The sequence below is a fragment of the Ochlerotatus camptorhynchus genome, unplaced genomic scaffold, assembly GCF_037179485.1.
Source record: "Ochlerotatus camptorhynchus isolate MF236.1 unplaced genomic scaffold, CSIRO-AGI_Acam_v1.1 ptg000304l, whole genome shotgun sequence".
In the NCBI taxonomy this organism is placed as follows: Eukaryota; Metazoa; Arthropoda; class Insecta; order Diptera; family Culicidae; genus Ochlerotatus; species Ochlerotatus camptorhynchus.
This window is the reverse complement of record NW_027040792.1, coordinates 464,741-488,919: the sequence shown is the minus strand read 5'-3', so window position 1 is coordinate 488,919 and position 24,179 is coordinate 464,741. Positions and strand designations below refer to the sequence as shown.

At 40.7% G+C, this 24,179-nt stretch overlaps 1 protein-coding gene across 1 annotated transcript; it reads right to left on the bottom strand.

The window, feature by feature from the left end:
* Positions 1 to 16,884: 16,884 nt before the first annotated feature.
* On the bottom strand, positions 16,885 to 19,745 carry Fbxl4 (F box and leucine-rich-repeat gene 4). The gene is made up of 3 exons (XM_065228954.1): positions 19,139 to 19,745; positions 18,134 to 19,077; positions 16,885 to 18,070 (listed from the first exon to the last, which is right to left on the bottom strand). The coding sequence occupies exons 1-3, from the start codon at positions 19,430 to 19,432 to the stop codon at positions 17,269 to 17,271; spliced, it is 2,040 nt and encodes a 679-aa protein (XP_065085026.1). The 5' UTR covers positions 19,433 to 19,745; the 3' UTR covers positions 16,885 to 17,268.
* Positions 19,746 to 24,179: the final 4,434 nt, after the last annotated feature.

The following is a 24,179-nucleotide window of genomic DNA, read 5'->3' as shown; positions in this document are numbered from 1 at the left end:
TGCACCTCGCTTGCGATCATTACGTCGACGACACGCTGATGATGATGATGATGATGACGGTGATGACCAGCCGCTTCACGGATTACTCGTGCGCGCAAATATAGGTAAAGGTATTTGTTCCGCCTTTCCTCCGTGTGGTGCGGCGCGGAGCTATTTAGTAGGTACTTCTTCATACCTTCGGGGCAGAGCGCGACCGGCGGAGTCGTCACAGCGCACCCCGACACAATCGTAGTTGGTTTGTCATTGGCGAGTCATCAATTTACGTGCCGTCATCTTAGCTCCGCGAGGCAAAACTCCGTATAGCAGCACCTTATTCGATGCGATGTTGCTGGAACTACATGGATGGATGCTGCCTGCCTACGATGAAGATAGTATGAGATTCAAACGCGACACGATCATCGCCTATAGGCCATTAAAATTTGGCCTCTCGCGGTCATCTTGAAAATCGGTTTGATGATGCTGATTTAGAATTTTGAGAATTTTTAAAACGGGTCTACTGTTTGAATTAGCTTAATTTGAGTAGCTATTGAGTAACACTTGAGTTTTTATCCCCCGTAAAGTCACCGAAAAAATTAATAAAAAGCTTTATTTAGGAAACAGAACTTGAAGCATTTGACATTTGCATCATCAAGTCGTTTTTCAAGATGACCGCGAGAGGTCAGTTTTTAATGGCCTATACCAACGACGTGAAACGATGTGATAGATGACATCAAATCAATTCACACAGCTGAGCAGCGATTGAGCAATTTTGATCGTATGGGTACCTACTTACCTGCATCCATAAAACTTTATGGTATAGTCATTTTGTGTCCATCTGAAATGTTTTCGGCGCTTTGTTGATGAATATCCATTTGGCGATTAGCTCAGTGCCGTCTTAAGGGTAGACTTATTATGAGCTTCTGCTTATAGTTCAAATTGTTCAATCCATAGCAGCGTTATTTTTTTCAAGAACTTACCAACTGTAGTCTTAATAGGCTGCTATTAGGCTCTCCATAGACGAATCGAGCATGTATTATCGATCAGTAATTAATTTTAGTTACTAGGGTAAATGACGGCTTCAGCAATACTATTTCCTAATATTCTTAAAAAAGATAAAGGATTACCGAAGCCATTATTTTGCCTAGTAATTAAAATCAATTACTGACCGATTGCAAGTTGCTTTATAAAAATCCATTGCGAACTGATAAAATTGTTGCTTTTCTAACTTTAGATCGAAACCAGTTAGGCACGTAGGACGCATTTCCTGCCAAATCGTATTCGGAGCTGGCAGCACCCTCTCAGATTTCAATGAAACTTTCTGGATGTGTGGACTTTGACTAAATAAGCCACTTTGCATGTACTTAGTTTTTCCCAAATTTATCTAGACTAACCTTTGAGAAGGGCCAAACTTTGTTGCCGACTTTTTTCAAAAAAATATTATGGAAAAATGACAACTCCTACAAACTTTTTTTTTTCAAAAATCGACTTTCTGGGACTTAGAATTTTGTTCATGAGTCTATATGGAATATAGAAGATTTATGAGGCGGCTTCTAAAACTGTTCACAATTGTCTCGAACCTGCTTATATATCGAATTAAACCACCATTTAGGATCTAATACGAAATAATTCACTAGGGTGGTCCAACTATTCTTCATTAAGGTGGTCCAAAAATTCAAAACTATATGAAAAACCACAACTTTTCATCAGAAATTCCTAAAATCAATTGTAAAAATATCTTACATTGCGTTAATCTGTTTTTTTTTGTTGAATCATGAGTTTTACACAAGAGGAACATTTGCCTGAAAAGATGAAAAAATACTTGTTTTATACTTTGCCATATATTTCCTTATTAGCTACACCAAATCAGATTTCCTGGTACTCTTATAATTTTTTCGATGATCTTCAACCAATTGTAAAATGCACTGCTTTTGATCTTCATCCGTTAATAGTTTTGAATTGTATGTTTTAATCAATGCTATCCCTAATAAAAATAACCATAAAAGAGAGCTTACCCTTTTTTTTAACTATTTGTTTCAAATTCAAAATAAATTACATTTCATTTTTAACCTAGGTGCTCCAGTTACTGCAGTAACGTACCAGCCTTAATTGTTATGATATATATCTAAGTGTTTTTACATTGTTCATGTCTTGGCAATTAAGTATTTTAAACAGGTTTTTTAACCTGCATGTCAGTATAACAATTGATATCTTAAAACTAAAAACTAAAACTAAATCTTATCTAAGTATAAAGGGAATTAATCGTTGCAATTGAGGATTGCAACGATTTTTGCCTGAAATTATTCATTATTTTGTTGGACATTTGTTCTAAAGTCTCAACATTCGAAATTCTATGTACCTCGGTAGTACTGTACCAGGGAGGCAACTTCAAAATCATTTTCAGAACATTGTTCTGAATCGTTTGAAGTGCTTTTTCCTGGTAAGGCAACAACAAGACCATATTGGCACAGCGTAAAGCATGGCCGGTCTAAAAACTTGTTTAAATATTAGAAGTTTATTCGTCAGGCAAAGTTTGGATTTCCTGTTTATAAGAGGATACAAACATTTAATATATTTGTTACATTTAGCTTGAATGCCCTCAATGTGATCTTTAAAAGTTAATTTTTGGTCAAGTATTAATCCAAGATATTTCACTTGGTTTGACCAGGAAATTGGAACTCCGTTCATAGTGACTATGTGACTACTACTAGGTTTCAAAAACGAAGCTCTAGGCTTGTGTGGAAACATTATAAGTTGAGTTTTGGAAGCGTTGGGAGAAATCTTCCATTTTTGTAAATAAGAAGAGAAAATATCCAAACTTTTCTGCAGTCTGCTGCAAATAACACGAAGACTTCTTCCTTTAGCGGAAATGCCTGTGTCATCAGCGAACAAAGATTTGTGGCAACCCTGAGGCAAATCAGGGAGGTCCGAAGTGAAAATGTTGTACAATATAGGCACAAGAATGCTACCCTGAGGAACTCCTGCTCTAACAGGTAGTCGATTATATTTGGAATTTTGATAATTTACCTGCAGAGTTCTGTCAGTTAAATAATTTTGAACTAATTTCATAATGTAAAGTGGATAATTAAACTTTTTCAATTTAGCAATCAAACCTTCATGCCAAACACTGTCGAATGCTTTTTCTATGTCTAGAAGAGCAACTCCAGTTGAGTGCCCGGAAAAAATAACAATACAATTACCATAAAATAAAATACAATCACAACAAAATCTATTACCAACAATCGATCTTATTGTACGTATATTGTACAAGAAATTTTAACATATTGTTATTACAATAGATTTACAATACGTCTCATATAGTAAGAATTTTCAACAATAGAACAACAATACAATTAATGGTAAATGGCTCATCTTTGTTCGGGAAAAAGTGATTTTTCCTATGGTTAAGATACATAACAACCCCCTTGTTCTATTGTAGATTTTCCCATTTCTATTGTGAAAACAATACATCATATGGTTATTTTATCGTTGTAGACAATATGATTTATGGTAAATACAATAAATTCTATTGTATGGTTACAATACATTTCATTGTGCCTTTATGGTTCTTTTTTTTACGGGTGGCCTTCCGATTTGTTTGAACGAATTAAATTGGTAACTCTCAAGAGTTGATGAGTAGTTGAATGCCCATGGCGAAATCCAAACTGCTCATCTGCAAAAATTGAGTTCGTATTGATGTGAAGCATCATTCTATTCAAAATTATTTTTTCAAAAAGTTTACTTATTGAAGAAAGCAAACTTATTGGACGGTAGCTAGAAGCTTCAGCTGGATTTTTATCCGGCTTCAAAATTGGAACAACTTTTGCATTTTTCCATTTATCAGGAAAGTATGCCAAATGGAAACATCTGTTAAATAATTTTACCAGGAAAGACAAGGTACTCTCTGGGAGTTTTTTGATGAGGATATAGAAAATTCCATCATCACCTGGAGCTTTCATATTTTGAAACTTTTTAGTTATAGACCTTACTTCGTCCAAATCAGTCCCCCCGGAATCATCAAAAATATTTTCCCGAGAGAAAATATTCAGAAAATCCCGAGCAACCTGATTCTCAATAGGACTAGTAAGACCCAAACTGAAATTATGGGAACTCTAAAATTGCTTAGCAAGTTTCTGAGCTTTTTCCAAATTTGTGATCAAAATTTTACCACCTTATTTAAGTGCTGGAATTGGCTTTTGAGGTTTTTTCAAAAATTTTGTGAGTTTCCAAAAGGGTTTGGAACTCGGGTCTAATTTAGAAACATTATTTTCAAAAGTTTTGTTCATCAGGGCAGAAAATCGTTTTTTAATTTGTTTTTGCAAATCCCGCCAGATAACTTTCATGGTAGGATCGCGCGTTCTTTGATATTGTCTCTTACGGACATTTTTAAGACGGATCAAGAGCTGAAGATCATCGTCTATTATAATTGAATCGAATTTAACCGCGCATTTTGGTACTGAGGCAGCTCTTGCTTCAACTATAGAAGTAGTCAGAGATTCAAGAGCATAATTAATTTCATCTTTGGTTTGCAAAGGAATGTTTGGATCGAAGTTATATTCCATAAATGTTCGGTACTGCTCCCAATCAGCTCTATGGTAATTGAAAGTAGAGCTGTTGGGATTACAAATTATTTCTTGGGATATTTCAAAAGTTACTGGAAGGTGATCAGAACCGAAGTCAGCATGGGTAACCAGTTGGCTACAAAGTTGACATGAATCAGTTAAGACCAAATCAATAGTGGAGGGATTTCTTGCAGAAGAAAAGCATGTTGGGCTGTTTGGATATTGAATAGTGTAATAACCTGCAGAACAATCATCAAACAGAATATTACCATTGGAATTGCTTTGAGCATTATTCCATGAGCGGTGTTTTGCATTAAAATCACCAATAATGAAGAATTTAGACCTATGACGGGTAAGTTTCTGGAGGTCACCCTTGAGAAAATTCTTTTTCTGGCCTACGCATTGGTATGGCAAATAGGCAGCTATAAACGATAGTTGTCCAAATTTTGTTTCAACAGAAACTCCCAAAGTTTCAAAAACTTTGGTTTCAAATGAAGAAAGAATTTTATGTTTGATTCGTCTTTGAATAATGATGGCAACGCCACCACAGGGTCCAGCAAGACGATCATTTCTATAAATCAAGTAATTTGCGTCCTTCTTAACCTTATGGTCAGGTTTAAGGAACGTTTCAGTTATAACGGCAATATGCACGTTATGAACTCTCAAAAAGTTGAATAGCTCGTCTTCATTATCTTTAAGAGATCGAGCATTCCAATTTAAAATGTTTAATGCTTTAAAATCCATTACTGAATTTTAAAGTCATGACAATATTATTTGCAAATTTTACTCCAGTTTGAATAGCATCAAACATGGAGTTAGATTTAAGCATATCAGAAATCATGTCAATTAATGATTTCTGTAAAAATTCCATTTTAGGGGCAGTAATGCTTCCTAAGTCAAAATTGTCAAAATTTCCGTTAGAATTACTTTGGTTAGTATTTTGATTTCTACCCGGTGCAATAGCAGCATAGGTAGCTCCATTAACTCGTTGAACATTGTTAGCAGCGAGGGGAGTAGGTACAGATGAAACATTTGAAGCAGGGGAGATATTTGTACCTACGGGTACGAATGTAGAATTTGTTCCTCGCTGACCGTTGTTAACAGCAGAGGAATTTGTACCTGTTCGGAAACGTGGAGCGTTTCTTACCTGTCGGTTAGAACGAGATTGTAGGATCGTTTTGCGAGTCTTACATTCCCAAAAATTGGATTTGTGGTTTTCACCACAATTTGAACATTTAAATTTCTTAGGTTCTTCCTTCACAGGACAGTCGTCCTTTGCGTGAGAGGAATCACCACAATTCATGCATTTAGCTGGCATGTAGCAATTTTTAGTTCCGTGACCCCATCCCTGGCACTTACGGCACTGAGTGAGGTTTTGGAAATTTCCTCCAGTCTTCCTGAAGTGTTCCCACTTCACTCGGACATGGAGCATAAGGCTAGCTTTTTCTAAGGCCTTAAGGTTGTTTAGTTCACTAGACTTGAAGTGAACTAAATAAAAATCATTAGAAATCCCGTTGCGCGAATCGCCAGGACGGGATTTCATTTTCATTTTGATTACTTGGAGTGGCACAACTCCAAGTAATTTTGCCAGTTCATCTTTGATCTGATCCAGGGATTCACCACTAGGCAGTCCTTTCATGACAACCTTGAACACACGTTCAGTTTTGGTGTCGTAAGTAAAAAATTTGTGCTTCTTCTCAGTAAGATACTTGAGAAGACATTTAATTCCGTCCAAGGTTTCAGCCAATACACGGCATTCACCCCGACGTCCAATTTGTAGAGAAAACTTAACTTTCACGAAGTTCAAAAGTTCCATGCGAAGAGCATGGAAATCGGAAGTGGTTATCACAATAGGGGGAATCTTTTCCTTCTTAGCATTAAGCCGGGAAAGTTTACTAGAATTTTTCTTGAATGATGGATCATTCTCATCATCCGTGAGCAAATCAAATTGATTACTCAAATTAATTTCATCAGAAGGGGGGTCAAGAGTTTGCCCCTTTCTTTTGCGTTTAGGCGCCATGGCGGCAGTAAATTTTTTATCCAAATCGACTTCCAAGCAGATTACTATAAGAATCTGAAGGATCGAAGAGGAATTTTCCAAATCGATATCCAAGAAGGATTACCTCGGGTAGGGTCCAAACAAGGATCGAAGAGGAATAAGAGTTGAACAAGGTAGAAATTTTACAGGTTGAGCACTGAAAAGTGCTGTTTAAATTTGTTGTAGCTTTAGGTAGTAGTAACACTTCCTTCAGCAAAAAGCAAATAGTTCCGCACGGCAAGAGAGCACGATGCGGACTGAGAGCTTAACGACGTGTTCGGGGTATCATCCAAACCATTTGTGGGATAGTTTACCCATCCGGGATACAGTTCGTTTATGGTATTTGTTTATTAGGGATACCACGCTCTGCATTATCATTAACTACTTCCAAACATTGAACCCGTCTTTTGGCAATTTTAAACTCGATGAAACCATTGAAACTACTCCACTGCTCCATATCGACATTCAGCAACGACTTCGGAATTTGGAGAGCTTTGAATAAGTTTTCAATACCACTGCTGCCTTGTACAAACAAGTGTAGTTCAATCGTTGAAATATCGTTGGATTCAACAATGGATCTGGCTGTAATGTTTTTATGAGTATCTGTAAAAAAATATCATTAGAAAATTAAATGCAAATGTATCAATTAAAGCATTTACCTGATAGAAGTAAGGCTTCGATGACCTTTTTCTCAACCGGGAGGTCTACATTTTCGTCGAACAGACATAGTCCGATAAGGCTGTTGTCCAAATATTGCAAGTGAGTTAAAATTCCTTTATGTACTGCTTTCGCAACGTCTTCATCAACAGTTTCATATTCCTTGAATATTTTTAACAGGTTCAGATCGTTGTTGGGTGCCATCACAGCACACGGAGAAAAAAACCAACTTTTCAAATAATTTTTTACAATGAACACACAAAATCGAGCTAGTTGATTTTTACTTTTTTCTGGTAAAGCAAATTCATGCCGAAGAATAAACATTTTCAAAGAATAAATGATTTTGGCCATCCACCTTGCATTGTGGAACGCACCAGGAGCTCTTATTTGTAATTTTTCATCGATTTTTCCACCCAAATATAAAATGGCAAGTTGTAGAACCTCTCGGTAATCACCACGGTGGTGTTGCTCTCTAATTTGTTTTTCATAAAACTCCAATAACGCCAATCTTTCTATTTCCAAAATAGCTATTTAAAAAAAATCATCATGTTTTCCAAAATGTGCCATTTTGATTGGAATTCCTTAAAAATTTCAACATTTGGAGACTTTGACGTTTCAAATTTCAGAATTTTAAAAGCTTTGCCAAGTAGCAGTTCATGTATGTGGTGTCTACAACGGAGGCCTATAAGCTGCCTCTTAAACAATTTGTCCAGGTACTGACACGCACCTTTTTTCTACCGGTGTTTGATGCAGTAGTATCATAGAGGTAACTCTAAGACCACTGGGTCCCGAAGAAAATCATTATTATTTTTGGCTCACTCAGTACCAGAACAACGGTCCCAAGCAGTCCCAAGCTATTTCACTCACCCCTGCATGTTCTGCATGAATCCACACACCCCTGATGTTATCTGTCAAACTTTCATAGCGAATCAAAACAAACATAGTGTAGTAATAGAATTTCAACTAGAATAGGGTACGTTAATCGTTTGCTTGGGACCAATAGGCTACTAAAGTGGTGAGCCAATTTAAAATCGTTAGTTTCGTATTGATTGTTGGTAGTATCAAAACATGTAGCCATAATTCTGAAAACAGAGGATAAAATAGTCAGAATTCTGAGGTGAACATACAAGATTTAAGATCATACCTGTCCGCAAGCCCCCATTCGACGACTGCATTGTACACCGCTTCTGCTTGTTGTGCCCCCGTAGAGTTTTCGATGGGTGGAACAGCCAAAAATTTGCTAATGCCTTCGCCTGATACAACTATGGCCAAGCGCTCGGTTTTTGGTAGAGCTTTGGATGGTAATATGTTAGGTAGCAGCTTAGAATCCCAATGTACTGTTAAATTTATATCTGGCTTAAACGACGCTTTTAAATCATGTTGCATTTGTAAGCGAATTCCTGCTCTGGCGATTCTGACAGATTCTTTGTTCAACAATAATGATGAAACATCGTGCCCTAATACCCTGGACCGACTATGGCTTATATCATGTAATATATCATACATCTAGTTTTCACTGGAAATTCTATGCATGAGTGCTCATTGCAAGGCAGCCTATATTACATGATATAAGCCATAGTCTGTCCAGGGTATAAAGCTTTAGCGATCGATGATATTAGAAACACAGCATTTCGATCACTCACTTTACAGCGGTCCAATGCAGCAGCTACCTCAACTGTAACAACTCGTATCAGTTGCGATTTACGTGTCAAAGCTGGTTTTGGAGAACCTAGAACGTTCAAAATATATTAATATGGATGGTAATAGGTGTATAATCTAAAAGAAAAAAAAACATTAGTAAAACATCACAACGTACCTGTTTTTGGAGAAGCTCTTTCGGATGTACTAGGCGAGTACACTGACCCAGCCTGGCTGTCGTTTTGTGATGATGTTTCAATTTAGGTTGCACTACAAATTTGATCCGGTCTTTGGCTTGACCCTTCATTGGTAGGGAGAACCTCAGTTTCTTCTCCAAGATGAGCTTGTTCCCGCTGTTTTTGCAACTATTGGATCGCCTGCTTTTCTTCACGGGTTTTTGCATTAAAATTCTTCCCGATATCAAACAAACTCCGCAATGATCCATGAAATGTGTTCCTTTTTTCGATGTCTTTCTTAGACATTCTAAGTTTGCATTTTAATAAGGCTTTCCAGGTATTGAAAAATAGCAACAGTTTTTTCTTTATGCTTATGTCATTTACCAAATGTGTAAAGTTTTGTTTTCTTCCAAGCATCCTTTAATTCCTTTATTGTTAGGAAGGCACTAAGCTTACAACTTTTTTTTTCAGCACGCAAATGAAACATATATTTACGAAAAACTTCACTATACGTCGACAAGTTAATAGAATGGCCGAACGACGACAGATATTCTCCAACTAGCCAAATGTCAACCATTTTTAACAAACTGTCGTACTATTCTCTATCAGTTCTCTGCTTGTTGTCCTCTTCAAACGCACTACTGATTGATCATACATCCTCAGATCGCATCCTTTTTTTATACTAAAGCATAGGTAGAAAAAGCCAAGGTAGAAAAGTTTACGTAGAAATAAGTACTTGAGACCGTTGCTTGCCTGTAGCAGAACACTGTGTGTTTTTTAATTAATACCCAAAAGGAAGCCAGATAAACAATATGCTTTATGCGGGTACTTTTTTGGCACCTCTATAGGGTAGGAATTTAAAAGAAACACATATAAAGGGTTGTCCCGTATTAGGTGGATATGTTAAAAAGTCATTGTATTTTCGTCAGATTGTACTGTAAACTAAACAGCACTAACGGTTGTCGTGTACAATTTTCAGAATTATTCTACGATTTATGTCTGTCTATGCTTCTGTTTTACGTGGTCTCAGATACTAAAAAGTAATGTCAGCAAATGTTTGCAAGTTTGGATTCATAAAAATTCCAAAACACAACATGATGATATTTTCAGATACATGCGTTTGGTAAATAGTAATGGTTTTTACATACCTATTTTGATTTTGGACCACCCTAATGAAGAATAATTGGACCAACCTAGTGAATTATTTCTTATTAGATCCTAAATGGTGGTTTTATTCGATATATAAGCAGGTTGGAGACAATTGTGAACAGTTTTAGAAGCCGACTGGTCAATCTTCTATATTCCATATAGAACTCATAAAAAAAAGTCCCAGAAAGTCGACAAATTTTTTTTCAGGATAACACCAAATCTCGACGTTTCATGCATTTTTAAGACATTTGGCATCAAAAAAATCTTGGCAATGACTCAGTGCAGTGCTCTAGTCAGTGCTTCACCACTGTATTTTAATAGCTCACTTGGTAGTTGATCTACACCAGTTACTTCGTTGTTCTTCAGTCGACCGATCTCCTCCTCAACTTCTTGAAGATCCGGGACCGGTAGCCTGTCGTCTTCTGCGCGTGCTTCGAGGTCGAGGTCTTCTGCCGTGCCACCTTCGTTTTCTGCTGCATCACCGTTAAGGTGCTCGTCATAGTACTGCTTTCACCTTTCAATGACCTTATACTCGTTCGTGAGAATGTTACCGTCCAAGTCTTTGCACATATCGGCTTGCGGCACGTAGCCTTTGCGCGAACTATTTAGCTTCTCGTAGAACTTCCGTGCGTCGTTTACGCGGTACATATTTTCCATCGCCTCGCGATCTCGGTCTTCCTGCTGACGTTTCTTTCTTAGAAAAACCGAGTTTTGTCTGAATAGCTCCACATTCAATCTCGTGCGGTGTTGCAGCATTCTCGCCCGTGCTGTGTTCTTCTCCTCTACTAACAGTTTGTATTCGCCGTCAAACCAGTGATTGCTTCGGTCCGGGATCACGGTACCTAGTGTTGCTGCAGCAGTAATACCTATGGCGGAACGGATGGCCCTCCAACCATCTTCAAGAGTAGCTGCGCCAAGCTGCTCTTCCATGGGTTGTGTTGCTCGTAATCCTGGGCAACTCGGGTGTTATGCACCATTGAGAGTTTTGAGCGCATGCATACTGCAACTAGGTAGTGGTCCGAATCTATGTTCGCACTGCGGTACGTGCGGATTTTGATAATGTCGGAGAAGAATTTACCGTCGATTAGAACGTGATCGATTTGGTTTTCTGTGTGTTGGTCAGGTGATCTCCAGGTGGCTTCGTGGATATCCTTGCGGGGGAAAAAGGTACTTTGAACTACCATACCCTGAGAGGCTGCAAAGTTCACGCATCGTTGAACGGTGTCGTTCGATACAGCATGCAGGTTGTTTGGACCGATTGCCGGTCTGTACATTGCCTCCCGTCCTGCCTGAGCGTTCATGCCGCCGATGACGATTTTGACGTCCCACCTGCTCCAGCTGACCATCGAACGCTTCTTTCTCGTCGTCGGGTCTCCCTTAGTGTGAGCAGTTCACGTTGATGATGCTGTAGTTGAAGAAGCGGCCCTTAATCCTCAGTTTGCACATCCTCGCGGTGATTGGTTGCCAACCAATCACGGGTGGGCGCATCTTATCCAGCACTACAATGCCGGTTCCCAGCTTGTTGGTGGTGAAACCAACCTTTTGTACCTTTTGTCCCGTCCATCAAAGTTCCTGCAGTGCTACGACTTCCAACTTACGTGGTTGAAGTTCCTCGTAGATTAACCTATCGCAACCCGGGAAGCCGAGCGGTTTGCAGTTCCATGTTCCGAGTTTCCAATCGTCGAGTAGGTCTGTGCCGATTGTTCCGATCCGTGTTTCATTCTTCGGTATTTGCAACTCTGTAATAGGTAATAGGTCAAAGTTTGTCACCATCGTAAATCCGATATCTCGATTACGGTCGTGCTCATTTTGTCTTGCAGAGTTAAAAGGAAAAACGGTGCTTCAGCTTTGAAGGAAAAAAGTGGAATGAACGTTTATTCTCTAAATACTTGCTAACGTAACACAATCGCGGGTTACTTGGTTTTCACTCCTCCCTAATCCGTGATGCCTAAGAATTGGCGTAACTTAGCTTGCTTCAAAAGGGCCATCGGTTTCGTGAATCCATCCGCAGGTTGGTTTGCTGTCGAGATGTATTCGAGCTTCACTGTTTGCTGCTCCAATGCTTCGTGTACAAAATGGTAGCGAATACTAACATGCTTTGTTCTTGGATTATACGAACCATTGTTCGCGATGCTCATTGCCGACTGATTATCGCAGTAGATTGGCATTGCTTCAACTTCTGTTAGCTCCGAACGCAGATTCTTCCACCACATCGCCTCTTGAATGGCCCTCGAAAGTGCCATGAATTCCGCCTCGCATGATGAATGGGCTACGGTTGGTTGCTTTTTCACATTCCAGGATATGGCAGCCCCTTGCATGGTGAACAAGTAACCTGTTGTCGACCAGGATCTCCTCCCCAATCGGCATCGCTATACCCTTGAAGGCCTCCAGTATCGTCCTTAGTGTACAGCAACCTTTTCTGCGCTGTTCCCTTCAGGTATCGTATTATACGCTTGGTTGCTTCCCAATGTTGTCTACCAGAGCTGGCAGAGAATTGACTCACAGCATTCACAGCGTACGCAATATCTGGTCGACTAGTTTGCGCTACATATGACAAACAGCCAACTGCTTCCTTGAAGGGCACTCTTGACATCTGTGATGCCTCCTCAGCCGTTTTGGGAGTCATCGATTTATCTAGTCTCAGACTTGGATCTGTTGGTGTTGATACAGGAGTAGCGTCCGTCATCCCAAAGCGCTGGATTATCTCTTGAATATAAGATTGTTGGTCCAACGAAAGATGTCCTTGCACTCGATCTCTGACAATTCGAATTCCCAGGCAGTGTGAAGCTTCACCCAAGTCTTTCATTTGGAACTTCTTCATCAAAAATTTCTTCACTTTCTTCTTCAACGCCAGGTTGTTAGTAAATATCAGCAGGTCATCTACGTATATAGTCACAAATAGCATAATGGCACCATCCAGGATCCAGTACAGGCACGTATCTACTTGTGATCGTTGCAGCCCGAATTCTCGCAATACGGCATCCAGTTTTCCGTTCCATACACGGCTCGACTGCTTGAGGCCGTACAGCGCTTTCTTGAGTCTGCACACCTTGCCGTTGACCTTATCGAATCCTTCCGGCTGCATCATGTACAATTCTTCATCGCCTAGCTCACACTGCAGGAACGCAGTGACCACATCCATCTGGTCCACATCAAAATCGAACTTCACTGCCACTGCCATGAGGTAGCGAATTGTTGAATAACGTACTACCGGAGAATATACATCTTCATAGTCGATTCCTGGTTTCTGCGAGCAACCCTTCACCACGAGTCTCGCTTTGTATCGCTGTATGTTGCCGTCGGGTCCACGCTTAGTTTTAAAAACCTACTTGTTACGGATTGCTTTACGTCCTTCAGGTAGATCGGTTAACATCCACGTCTGGTCTGATTCTGGTCCAACGATGCAATTTCTTCATTCATCGCTTCACAGCTTTCGATCAGGTCGCCGCATGACCTCGTCGTAGGATTGTGGATCGTTCTCCATGGAAACATCGATCGTTGATGAATCAGATGGCTGGGTGAAAAAATCATCACCAGAAAAGGAACCATAACTAACAAAATCATCATACTTGCCTAGATATACGCGCTCCCGACCGCTGCGCCTCAACCCTTGTTGACTTTCTTCAACTGGTCTTGTTTGTTGCGGTGAGAGCGCAGGTTCGTTGCAGGCATCTTCGAAATCGTCACAAGATGTGCTTGAGCTGCTGTTCGCTGATTCTTCTTCGTCGTCAGAGCTGACTTCGTTCTCATCAGAACATTCTATAGGCACTACGACTTCTTCTGTGAACAGTTCCATGAACTCGACTGACTTCGAATCATGTTCACAAGCTGCAACGGACTTTGGAATGCTTTCGCTGATCACGATTACATCTCGACTGATTATGAAATCGTTTCGCTCCGGATCGTATACACGATAGCCCTTGGTATCTTCGCAATATCCAATAAACACGCCTTTCTCCGCCTTTGGATCGAACTTTTTACGCTTCATCTTCGGAACATGAACCATCACGCTTGAACCGGAAAACTCGTAAATGCTTCAAGCTTGGCTTTTTCCCTGTCCATACTTCTTCAGGAGTCTTCCCTCCGATGGACATAGCAGGAGAGCGATTCACCAAGTATGCTGCCGTTGATACCGCTTCTGCCCAAAATTCCTTCTTTAGTCGTGCATCGTTTAGTAGACAGCGAGCCTTCTCCACCAATGTGCGGTTCATCCTTTCCGCCGTACCGTTTTGCTCCGGTGTATGAGGACAGGTCTTCTGATGACGTATACCATCGTCCTCCAAAGCTCGTCGAAATTTATCGCTTAGGTATTCCCGTCCATTGTCGGTTCGAAGAATCTTGATTTTCTTACCCGTCTGTCGCTCAGCCTTTGCTTGAAACAATTTGAACGCCTTAAACGCTTGATTCTTTGTTTGCAGGAAATAGACAACAACTCGCTTGCTTGCTTCGTCCACAAACGTAATGAAATAACGATTGCCACCCAATGACGGAACCCCTACCGGCCCACACAGGTCGGAATGTACAAGCTGCAGAACCTTTGATGTTTTTGTTTTACTTCTCTGGAACGGTAGTCGAGCTTGTTTGAAAAATTAACATCCTCGTTCGATTGCTTGAGCTGCTTCAAACTAGCCTCGTTCAAGTGACCCAATCGTCGATGCCACAACTCAATGTCATTGGTAAGAAATGACCGTTCCGATTCTACCACTCGGTACAATCCACCTTCTTCGACTCCATGGATTATCAATTCACCATCATCATCTAGCACCTCGCACTTGTCTGCCGAGAAAATAACTTTATGACCTCGTTTGCACATCGTACTTACTGACAGCAGGTTTGTTGCTAAGTCCGGGATCTTCAGAACATCATGAACATCAATGGAGTCGTCCCGCTTCTGCAGAACCACGGTACCTCTTGCCACGGCCTTCATAGAACCATTGTTTGCTGTTCCAACGTCGTGTTCAATTGCCATCTCTTCAACAAATTTCTGACTTCGTTGAGCCATGTGGCACGTCGCTCCCTAATCAATATACCACGCCTTGCTCTTGACATTACCCATCGCAAAAATGCTGCAGAGCCCTTTCGGGTTTTGCTTCATCTTTTCGGGACATCTGGAAGCAAAATGACCAAGCTTACCACAATTGAAGCACGTCTTCTCAGCTTTCTCAGCCTTCGTCTTCTTATATTGGTTCTTAGCTTTGCCTGGGTTCGTCCCACGCGAGTACAGTGCTCCATTGTCGCTGCATGTAATGGGACCCTTTTCGAGCTTGACGTCTTGCAAAACCTTGGCTTTAACCGAATCCGATGACAATTTTGCTCCAGACGGCTCCAATCCCATGATCATCGGCTCGTAATATTCTGGCAATCCCATCAGGAGCAACGCGACTAACCACGAATCATCCACCTTGAAAACCAATTGTCGAAAGCTTGTGGCTGGTAGACATCAGCTCGTTGACGTAGCTTTCAACGCTTGAACAATTGACCAGCCGGATCGAAGTAAGCTTACGTAAGAGACCAATCTTCCTTGTCAAACCAGAGTCTTGAAAGGCTTCGGCAAGTTTCTTCCAAGCAGCTGCTGCGTCCTCTGCATCCTGAACCAGACTATAATTGTAGCTTTCTAGGCTCAGGCAAATCGTTGCCAACGCTCTTAGCTTGACGTCCGCTGCAACGACTTCTCGCGTAACATTTGAAAAGGGCCTATGATCAAAATGTAAACAAACCGATTTTTGATACCATTCTGTAGCACTGGTAATTAGCTACCAGTCGTATAGGAATGTTCCGCATTATCGATAAAAATCATTAAAAATAACTTGATTTTCAAAACGGCCGATCCACGAAATTTTTCCAATCATTCATGCTAAAACGGCCTAACCTCGGGCCTAACATATATTTTTTTTTCATTCGATGAGGTTCCATTCATAAGCCTAGCGACGTAGAAGGGCCGATGATTGAAAAATTTCAAATCAAAGCTAAGCCCTACTGCTTGAGGCAGGGCCGATGATTTATTTGACGTTAAGAAAAGGCTTAGCAAAGGGCCTACAATTTATGATGACAAGCACAACGGCTTAACAAAAAGGGCCTAACCATTTAAAGATTCACAAAAAGGCTTATTACTGTGATATTAATTTTTTATCGATTTTCATGTATTTTTGAAAACGTTTCGCATGTTTTGGATGTTGTGTACTGAGATATAGTTACTATTGTTATTGTGAACAATATAAATGCCTAAAATACTTCAATTTATTTATATAGGAATTAAATACTGGCGGAAAAATTTACAATTCATTTTCTGGATTGTTTACATTTCGGACATAGGCCCTTTTCAAATGTTACGCGAGACTTCTCCTCCAGCAGGCTGAACAGCACTCCAACTTCCTTCGCGGATCAGGATCATCCGGATCGCAAATGCCCAAGTCGAATAATTTTCACGACCCTTCAACTTCTCTATAGCCGGCATAGCTACGGAACCCGTCGTAACTCGAACGCTTCCTGCTTCAGTTCGACTTCCGATTCTGCTGCTATCGCTGCTACCTCCAGTTGACATCTTGAAAACATAATTTATTCTTTTCTTCCGGTTAGGTTCTGGGCCCATAACCTCTTGAAGAGTTAAGGAAAAACGGTGCTTCAGGTTTGAAGGAACAACGTTTATTCTCTAAATACTTGCTAACGTAACACAATCGCGGGTTACTTGGTTTTCATTTTGGTTCTCACTAGTTCCTACCCCTAACAACATCATCAAATAAACTAGATGTTCTCGATACAACACCACTTAATACATTACATTATTCCATTTGAGACACAGATATCGCCTGTCCTGCCTAGGCCACGGAATTTCTTTCGAATAACAACACGCGTCACGCTGTCACGCTTCAAAAAATCTACTTAATAACCTTCTCTCCTGACCACAGCCTCTTCGGCCATTGACATTAATCAGTCGAATAAATATTGAATAAAATTAGTAAATCTGCGTTTACCATTTAAAATATTTCGTTCATAGCGATCACATCACTTTTAGGAGAAAAAAAAATTGGAATGCACAAAAACACGCACACAGAACCACCAGCTTCTTACCTGCTCAGAACTCCCCGTGCTGGCTGCGCTGCGATCCGAATCCAAAGTCCACCAGACTCCTCTTGATGGCCACATCGAAGCAGTCCCTCCAGAGCGCAATTTGCAGCTCGTCCAAATTATCACAGAAGCTCAGGTCCAGCAGTTTCAACTTCCGGCAGCGGCACAGCAACCGATAGCACATCTCCGTGGATATGCCCATGATGCCCATCAGGTCCAGCTGTTCCAGATTCTCGCAGCTGTTGGCAATCACCTCCAGGTCCCGATCGGTAAGGCCTCGGATGGCTGCCAGGAACAGTTTCTTCAGGCCTGGGCAACTTTTGACCAACAGGCGAACGGATTCGCCCGGGGAAGGTTCCTCCCGGAGGCACCAGCCAAAGTCAACCTCTTCCAGGAAAGTACACTTGCTGAGGGCTTCCAGCCCGAGCGATGTTAGTGAGTGGGATTTCCACATATCGAGCGAGATCAGTTGGCGGTTGTACTTGGAGATTTGCAGGGCAATGTCGTCCATGTTGACGTCCAGGGAACAAAAGGCGAGGTTAAGATGGCGCAGATGTTCGTTGCGGGCAAGGACTATCAGGAGCGATTGGGTGTTGATGGTGGTACGATTCAGGTCCAGGCGTTCCAGATTGCGGAAGTAGTACAGCCCGGAGAAGTCTTCCACTTCGGGGTGGTAGTTTTGGAGGGTCAGTTCCCGGAGATTTTCGAAACAGTGGGAACCGATGGCCTCCAGGCAGTTATTGGCGCCGAGGAACTTACAAGAGTCCAGGCGCAGGTGGGTTAGACTGCGATCGCAACCGGATAGAAAGCTGTTATAAAAAATAATCATCATTAGCATTTTACGGAAGATGCTGAGGTGAATTGAATCTTACTCTTTGAAATCGGTGGACGTGAGTTTGTTGAACATGCCGCACCATGATAGGTCCAGCTTTTTGGTGTAGGCACAACGCTTCTTCAACGACTGCAGCAGTGCCGACGAGACGCAGTTCCAGTACGGTTTGAGATTGACCTCTGAGTAGAGCAGCGAATTCACGGTTACGATCTGATTGAACGTCCGGCAGACCCTTCCGCAGCGATACATTGACCTCAAGTCCAGGAAGGACATGATTTTGAACAGTACCTCGTAGGGCAAATGATCCAACGTCAGTTCGTCTACGGAAGTGCTTTGATCGGTGGGCGTCTCGCTTCTACTATCGCTTCCTGACTGGTTTTCGTTCCTCGCAGCAATAGTTCTGTCTTCCTGCTGTTGGCTAAATTCCTGAACAAACTCATCCAACCCCGTTCGCAGAAATTCCTGGAGGATTGCTTCGCGATCCGCTGACACAACCGGGCGGAACTTTTCCAGCTCCAACTTTTTCAGAATGGGTCCCTTCTCTACCAGCAGACTCAACGGATGCTTTCCCTTCAAATTTCCGGAAGGCACAAACTTCTGCCCGACTAGCAGAACCGCATCCAACTGGGTGGAGTATTGCAGGCGGATATGATTGAATTCCAACCGGATATAGCGGGTTGGATCGAGGCAGGCTTTTAGCCGAGGGCAAAACACCCGTGCCTTGTTCCGCTCGACAGGGGAGCCACTGTCATCTGCTTCGCAGATGTCCCACAGACAAACCCACTGTTCCGTCAAAGTATAAGCCCAAATGCGCACTATCCCTCCTGGATTGTACGTCTCAAAGATCTTGATCATCTCCGGACAAACAGGTTCTTCGAACCGGAGCAAAATGTAGTCGTCCACCGGAGATGCGTCGGTGAAGTTCTGGGGACTGAATTCCGTTCGAGCCGACGGAGCCAACTTCCACCAGGGACCGTAAGTTCGCTGAAATTCAAGAGACTAGTTTATTTAATCCGCCTTCTAGCAATAATGTCGCACTACTTACAAAAGCAAACGTCTCTGGAAAGTCCCCATAATCCGGATACTTGGACGGTTTCCCAGTAACGTTGAAAGCCGTGTACGATATGCTCGTATCACTCCCGTACTGGGAACTGAAATCCACCACATCCTGGACGTACTGTTTGATCGTGACCAGTTTGCCCATATTCCCGACCGGTTCCTGCTGACCTCCACTAAGCTGAAAGAACACATCCTCCTCCGTGTCGTCTTCCGTGGTGTATTCCGCATAGCTGCTCGATTCGTCTCCGTCCGAAGAAACCAACGAATAATCGCTCAGCATTGTTCCACTCCGAGTCTGGCACTCTGCTGGTGCTACTTCCTTATGGGTTACAGTAACAGAGAATCGATCGATCCCCACCAGGAAGCCTTCCACTAATTGGATTTGGGCCGCTAATAATAGTTTCCCCTTATACTAATCTTTATTGGCACTGGAAAATTGCATCATCCTTCGCCCAAACTCGGCTAAAACTAACTAAAATTTCCTTTAGCACTACACGTAAAATTTAGAAATGACTACGCAAAACAACGAAAGTTAGCTGTTCTTTCCTTAACTGAATGCAAACAATGGCGAATGCACTTTTCCTCTGACTGATTTATCAGTGACCCGCTGCGATGCAGAAAGCAAAATAACAACAAAAACATTCACTCACACATGTAGAAATCTACACGGCCAATGAGAATAACTCAGCAGAGATCTACTTCTACTCTGGGACCGTGGCATTTTGAGATGAGCGCGAGGTTAGCTCCATGGTGGGTATATAAATGATATAAATGGTGATACAGCTTTGTCACTATATAGGCGAGGAGGTCGTGGGGGGGAAAAGTGCGGTTTTAGTGCAAATTGTAAACAAACTCGGTCGCTGTCCCATACAAAAATCCAACATGGCTGAATCATGAATTTGACACATTAGAACACCTATATGTAGTTGCCTTGGTTAGCTCGAAAGCACGCAGCTATCGATAAAGAAGTTTTTCAATCAACTGTGGCTTTCCAATTTTTTTTCGCCGTGTGTGTTAAGCAGCACAGTGCGATCGGGAATTTTTTTATTGGACAAAAAATGAAGATACTGTGGGTCTTGTCGTGGTGGCGGACTTCCCGCATAAACGCGAACCATAAATTGACCTTACCTAAAATGGTTAAAGTTGTTTATAATCCCTGCTAAACTTTAACTGAAATGGTTATGGAACTTTACATGAACGTTTAATGATAAAGTTTCAACCTTATGTATTATGGTTTTTTGGAACTGGACCTTACAAATAATGGGTTGTTAAGAACCATTACCATTCCAAATTCTTGTTTTCTCCATGCATTTTCAGAAAGAGAACTATATAAGAACGTTTTTACTTATGATTTGAGAACATTAATGGTTATGGTTATGGTAGTCAGTAAGGTCCATTAATGGTTTTGTATTATCACTCAACTTTACGTGAAATATATCGTGAATTGGTAATCAGTAATTTACAGGCAACCAATTCGCGATATATTCCACATAAAGTTGATCGATGTTACAGAAACATTCGTGGACCTTACTGACTACCATAACCATTACCATTAAAGTTCTCAAACCATAAGTTAAAAGGTTCTAATATAGTTCTCTTTCCGAAAATGTATGGAGAAAACAAGAATTTGGAATGGTAATGGTTCTTAACAACCCATTATTTGTAAGGTCCAGTTCCAAAAAACCATTTTACATAAGGTTGAAACTTTATCATTAAACGTTCATGTAAAGTTCCATAACCATTTCAGTTAAAGTTTAGCAGGGATTATAAACAATTTTTAATCATTTTAGGTAAGGTCAATTTATGGTTCGAGTTTATGTGGGTTGGCCACGATCCTCAATATGCCGTATCTGGGAGCAGGGTTGAAAAAATCATCAGCAGTCACTATGAAATGAATGTTTCATCCATAGTGAACTGCACATAAAATTGACGAGTGCACGGATGGATTTGAGTTCACTCACTCGACAAAAAGTGACACAACAGCGGGGCCCTGTTTACTAAAAATGAACACATATGTGTTCATTTTTAGTAAACAGGGCCCCGCTGTTGTGTCACTTTTTGTCGAGTGAGTGAACTCAAATCCATCCGTGCACTCGTCAATGCTGTACACCGCATTCTTTTAAAAATTTCTGTACGTCAAAACAAATTAAATTGACCCTTTTTCGGTTGTCTTCATTTTCAGCTAAGTTGAGTGTAGAAGGAATGATTTTTATCAGCACTGATAGCGATCTGGGACGGGACTTGACAATCGAGTAGCAATTTCGAGCCAATTTGCTGTCAAATCCGAGCCAGTTGCTGATAGGTCGATTCGACAGTAGCAATCAAAAAGGACAGAGGGATCACATCAATCTGACTGGCACTGATGCCGGAGTCAATGTCGTTGTTAATTTTTAATATTTGCGAAAGTAAAGTTGGAAAATAGGGTCCACGGCGTGCTTTAAGCGATGGATATTCTTGTTTGTTTATGGTTGTTTTCATTATTGTGTTAAGCAAATATGATGTACAAGGTGCTAAACTGCGGTAGAAACTCCGAATCAAATTCCAATTAAACCAGAAAAAACATTCTGCAATCCTGGCACCATTGGTCAACTCCGTCAAACACCATGCACTAATTTTCGACGGGCATTCATCAAAAACATTAAGAAGAGTGAGAAGCTGGATTGTCAAGTCCCGTCCCGGATAACGATGACTATAGATATTAGTGACGTTTAACGTACGCACACTCGCGGGTGGACCGCGGTGTAAAGTTATTTATTATTTTCCTCTGAATAAACTAAAAAATGTATGAAATTAGATCTGTCAAAATGAGTTTGACGGCGATTTGTTATGTATTTTCCTCGGATATTCACTAACACGCTCTCATATATCGTACCAATACAACTGGACGTGAAAATCTCTATAGAGATTGCAAAAGTATGATTGTGTCAGTGATTTGTGTTCATCGCGAAAATTTTCCGCTATGAAGTTTTTTTAAGTATAGACCTTTTCGACGTTTAATAATCTTTCTCTATCTAGCACACATGGATGAATGAACGCTTTGTTTTGCGACTAATCTGTTTCCCTCTTGCTCGCACTCGTTCGATTTAAATGGTGCAGTAGTGTGCGCCGATTAAACGTCAAAAAGCTCTATACGTATATGTATACTTGACGTAGTGTGCATACGATAAACGTCAGCAATCTCTATGTTGCACCTCGTGTGTCAGCTCAGATCAGTAAATGACATTCGGTAGAATTACAGTGAACTCTCTACAACTCGATTTTGAAGGGAACATCGAGTTATAGAATAACAATCCCATAAAAAATCGCTATCACAGTAGCCATGAAATTCATTTTTACTACTGTTCTATAACTCGATATCGATTTAGTGGACATCGAGTTGTAGAGAGTTGACTCGTATTTTTTTTTTATTGTTCGTATTTTAACTGAGGTCCGGTTGCTTCTCGTATCATATATTTGAGAAGGACATGATCTGATTACAAAACAACCGTCATTCGGTTGCAGCTATCATTCAAAGAAGCGATTTCGATGTTTCGATTTGAATTGTTTGTAGTTTCATTCGAACATAGGATGATGTTTTGGCGAGTGTTTTGGTACAGTGTGTCCGAATAAATCACCGGAAAGCGATAGAATGAAACTTCCACTTCCGACGAATTTGACGGGCACAAGTTAACGTAACACGTTGTCTTTCATCCAAACAATAAGTAAATTTGATTTAACCTAAATATAGGGGCTTATTACGGATGTCACTTCACGGTGAAAACTTGTCACTTGTCATCACGGTGAAGTGATTTCCATTTGATTTGTACGGCAATCACGGCTCTTATTTTGAGTATCACTTCCATATCACCGTATAGTGACACCTGCAATAAGGCCCCTGATATTGATTTAACCTAAGATTTCAATTTGAATTTCTTTAGCCGTTGCTACATTTTGGTTTCAAAAAAAATTGTTTCTGGATTAAAACAACCAAAATGTTAGCAACTTAAATTATTTCTGAAACTCAATTAATGAGACCCCAACAAAAAAAGTAGTTTCTTTGAAACAAATTTTACGGATTTAAAACAACCAATATTCACTTCAAGGGGTTGGTCACTCCGCACAGTGTGCCAAAAACACAGTTGGGCACACACGGATACGAATTTTGTTCATTTAAATCCGTGAAACCCCGCCCGTCTGATCACTTTCTTGCACCGGTGATTTCATCATTCATTAGCAAAGAAAATTGCATCAACGGTATTGGAAATTTTTTCCCAGTACACTGGAGTCGCTTTTTACGCGGTTTTTTTTTACACGGTTTTTTTTTACGCGGTTTTTTTTTACGCGGATTTCGGAATTTACGCGGTTTTTTTTTACGCGGATTCCGGAATTTACGCGGTTTTTTTTTACGCGGATTTTGGTTTTTTTTTACGCGGATTTCAGAATTTACGCGGTATATCGCTTTTTACGCGTTTTTTTCTTACACGGTCTTTTTTTACTCGGTTTTTTTTTACGCGGATTTCGGAATTTACGCGGTTTTTTTTTACGCGGATTCCGGAATTTACGCGGTTTTTTTTTACGCGGTTTTTTTTTACGCGGGACATATCACCCGCGTAAAAAGCGACTCCAGTGTATCTGTGTTATCCTCGAGTGAGGATATTAAAAACTAATGGGCAGCAGAGTAAAAGTAAAACGCGTGTGTTATCTTGAACGGTTAAATCAAAAGTGAAAAAAATATTTTTCCTTTGTAGTAGTAACAGCATAGAGGTAACTCTAACACTAGTAGGTCCAGAAGAAACGTGCTCAACTTTTTGGCTCAGCTCTGGTACTATCTTCGGTCCCAAGCTAATCGATGCACCCCTCGAAACATAGGAAAATCCACGAACCCCTTATTTTATCTGTCAAACTTTCATAGATAATCAAAACAAACATAGTGTAGTACTAGAATTTCAACTAGAATGGGTACTAGAAATGGGTACGTTAGGATTTTATCAAGTAGACAACATGATATGAGCTATATCAAGAACTTTTTTTTAACTAGTTCGTTTATT

Coding starts and splice junctions, on each gene's coding strand:
- Fbxl4 (XM_065228954.1), bottom strand. CDS start 19,432: ATGCTGAGCGATTATTCGTTGGTTTCTTCGGACGGAGACGAATCGAGC. Junction 19,078..19,138: donor TTCCAGAGACGTTTGCTTTT/GTAAGTAGTGCG, acceptor CTTGAATTTCAG/CGAACTTACGGTCCCTGGTG. Junction 18,071..18,133: donor ACGTCCACCGATTTCAAAGA/GTAAGATTCAAT, acceptor TTTTTATAACAG/CTTTCTATCCGGTTGCGATC.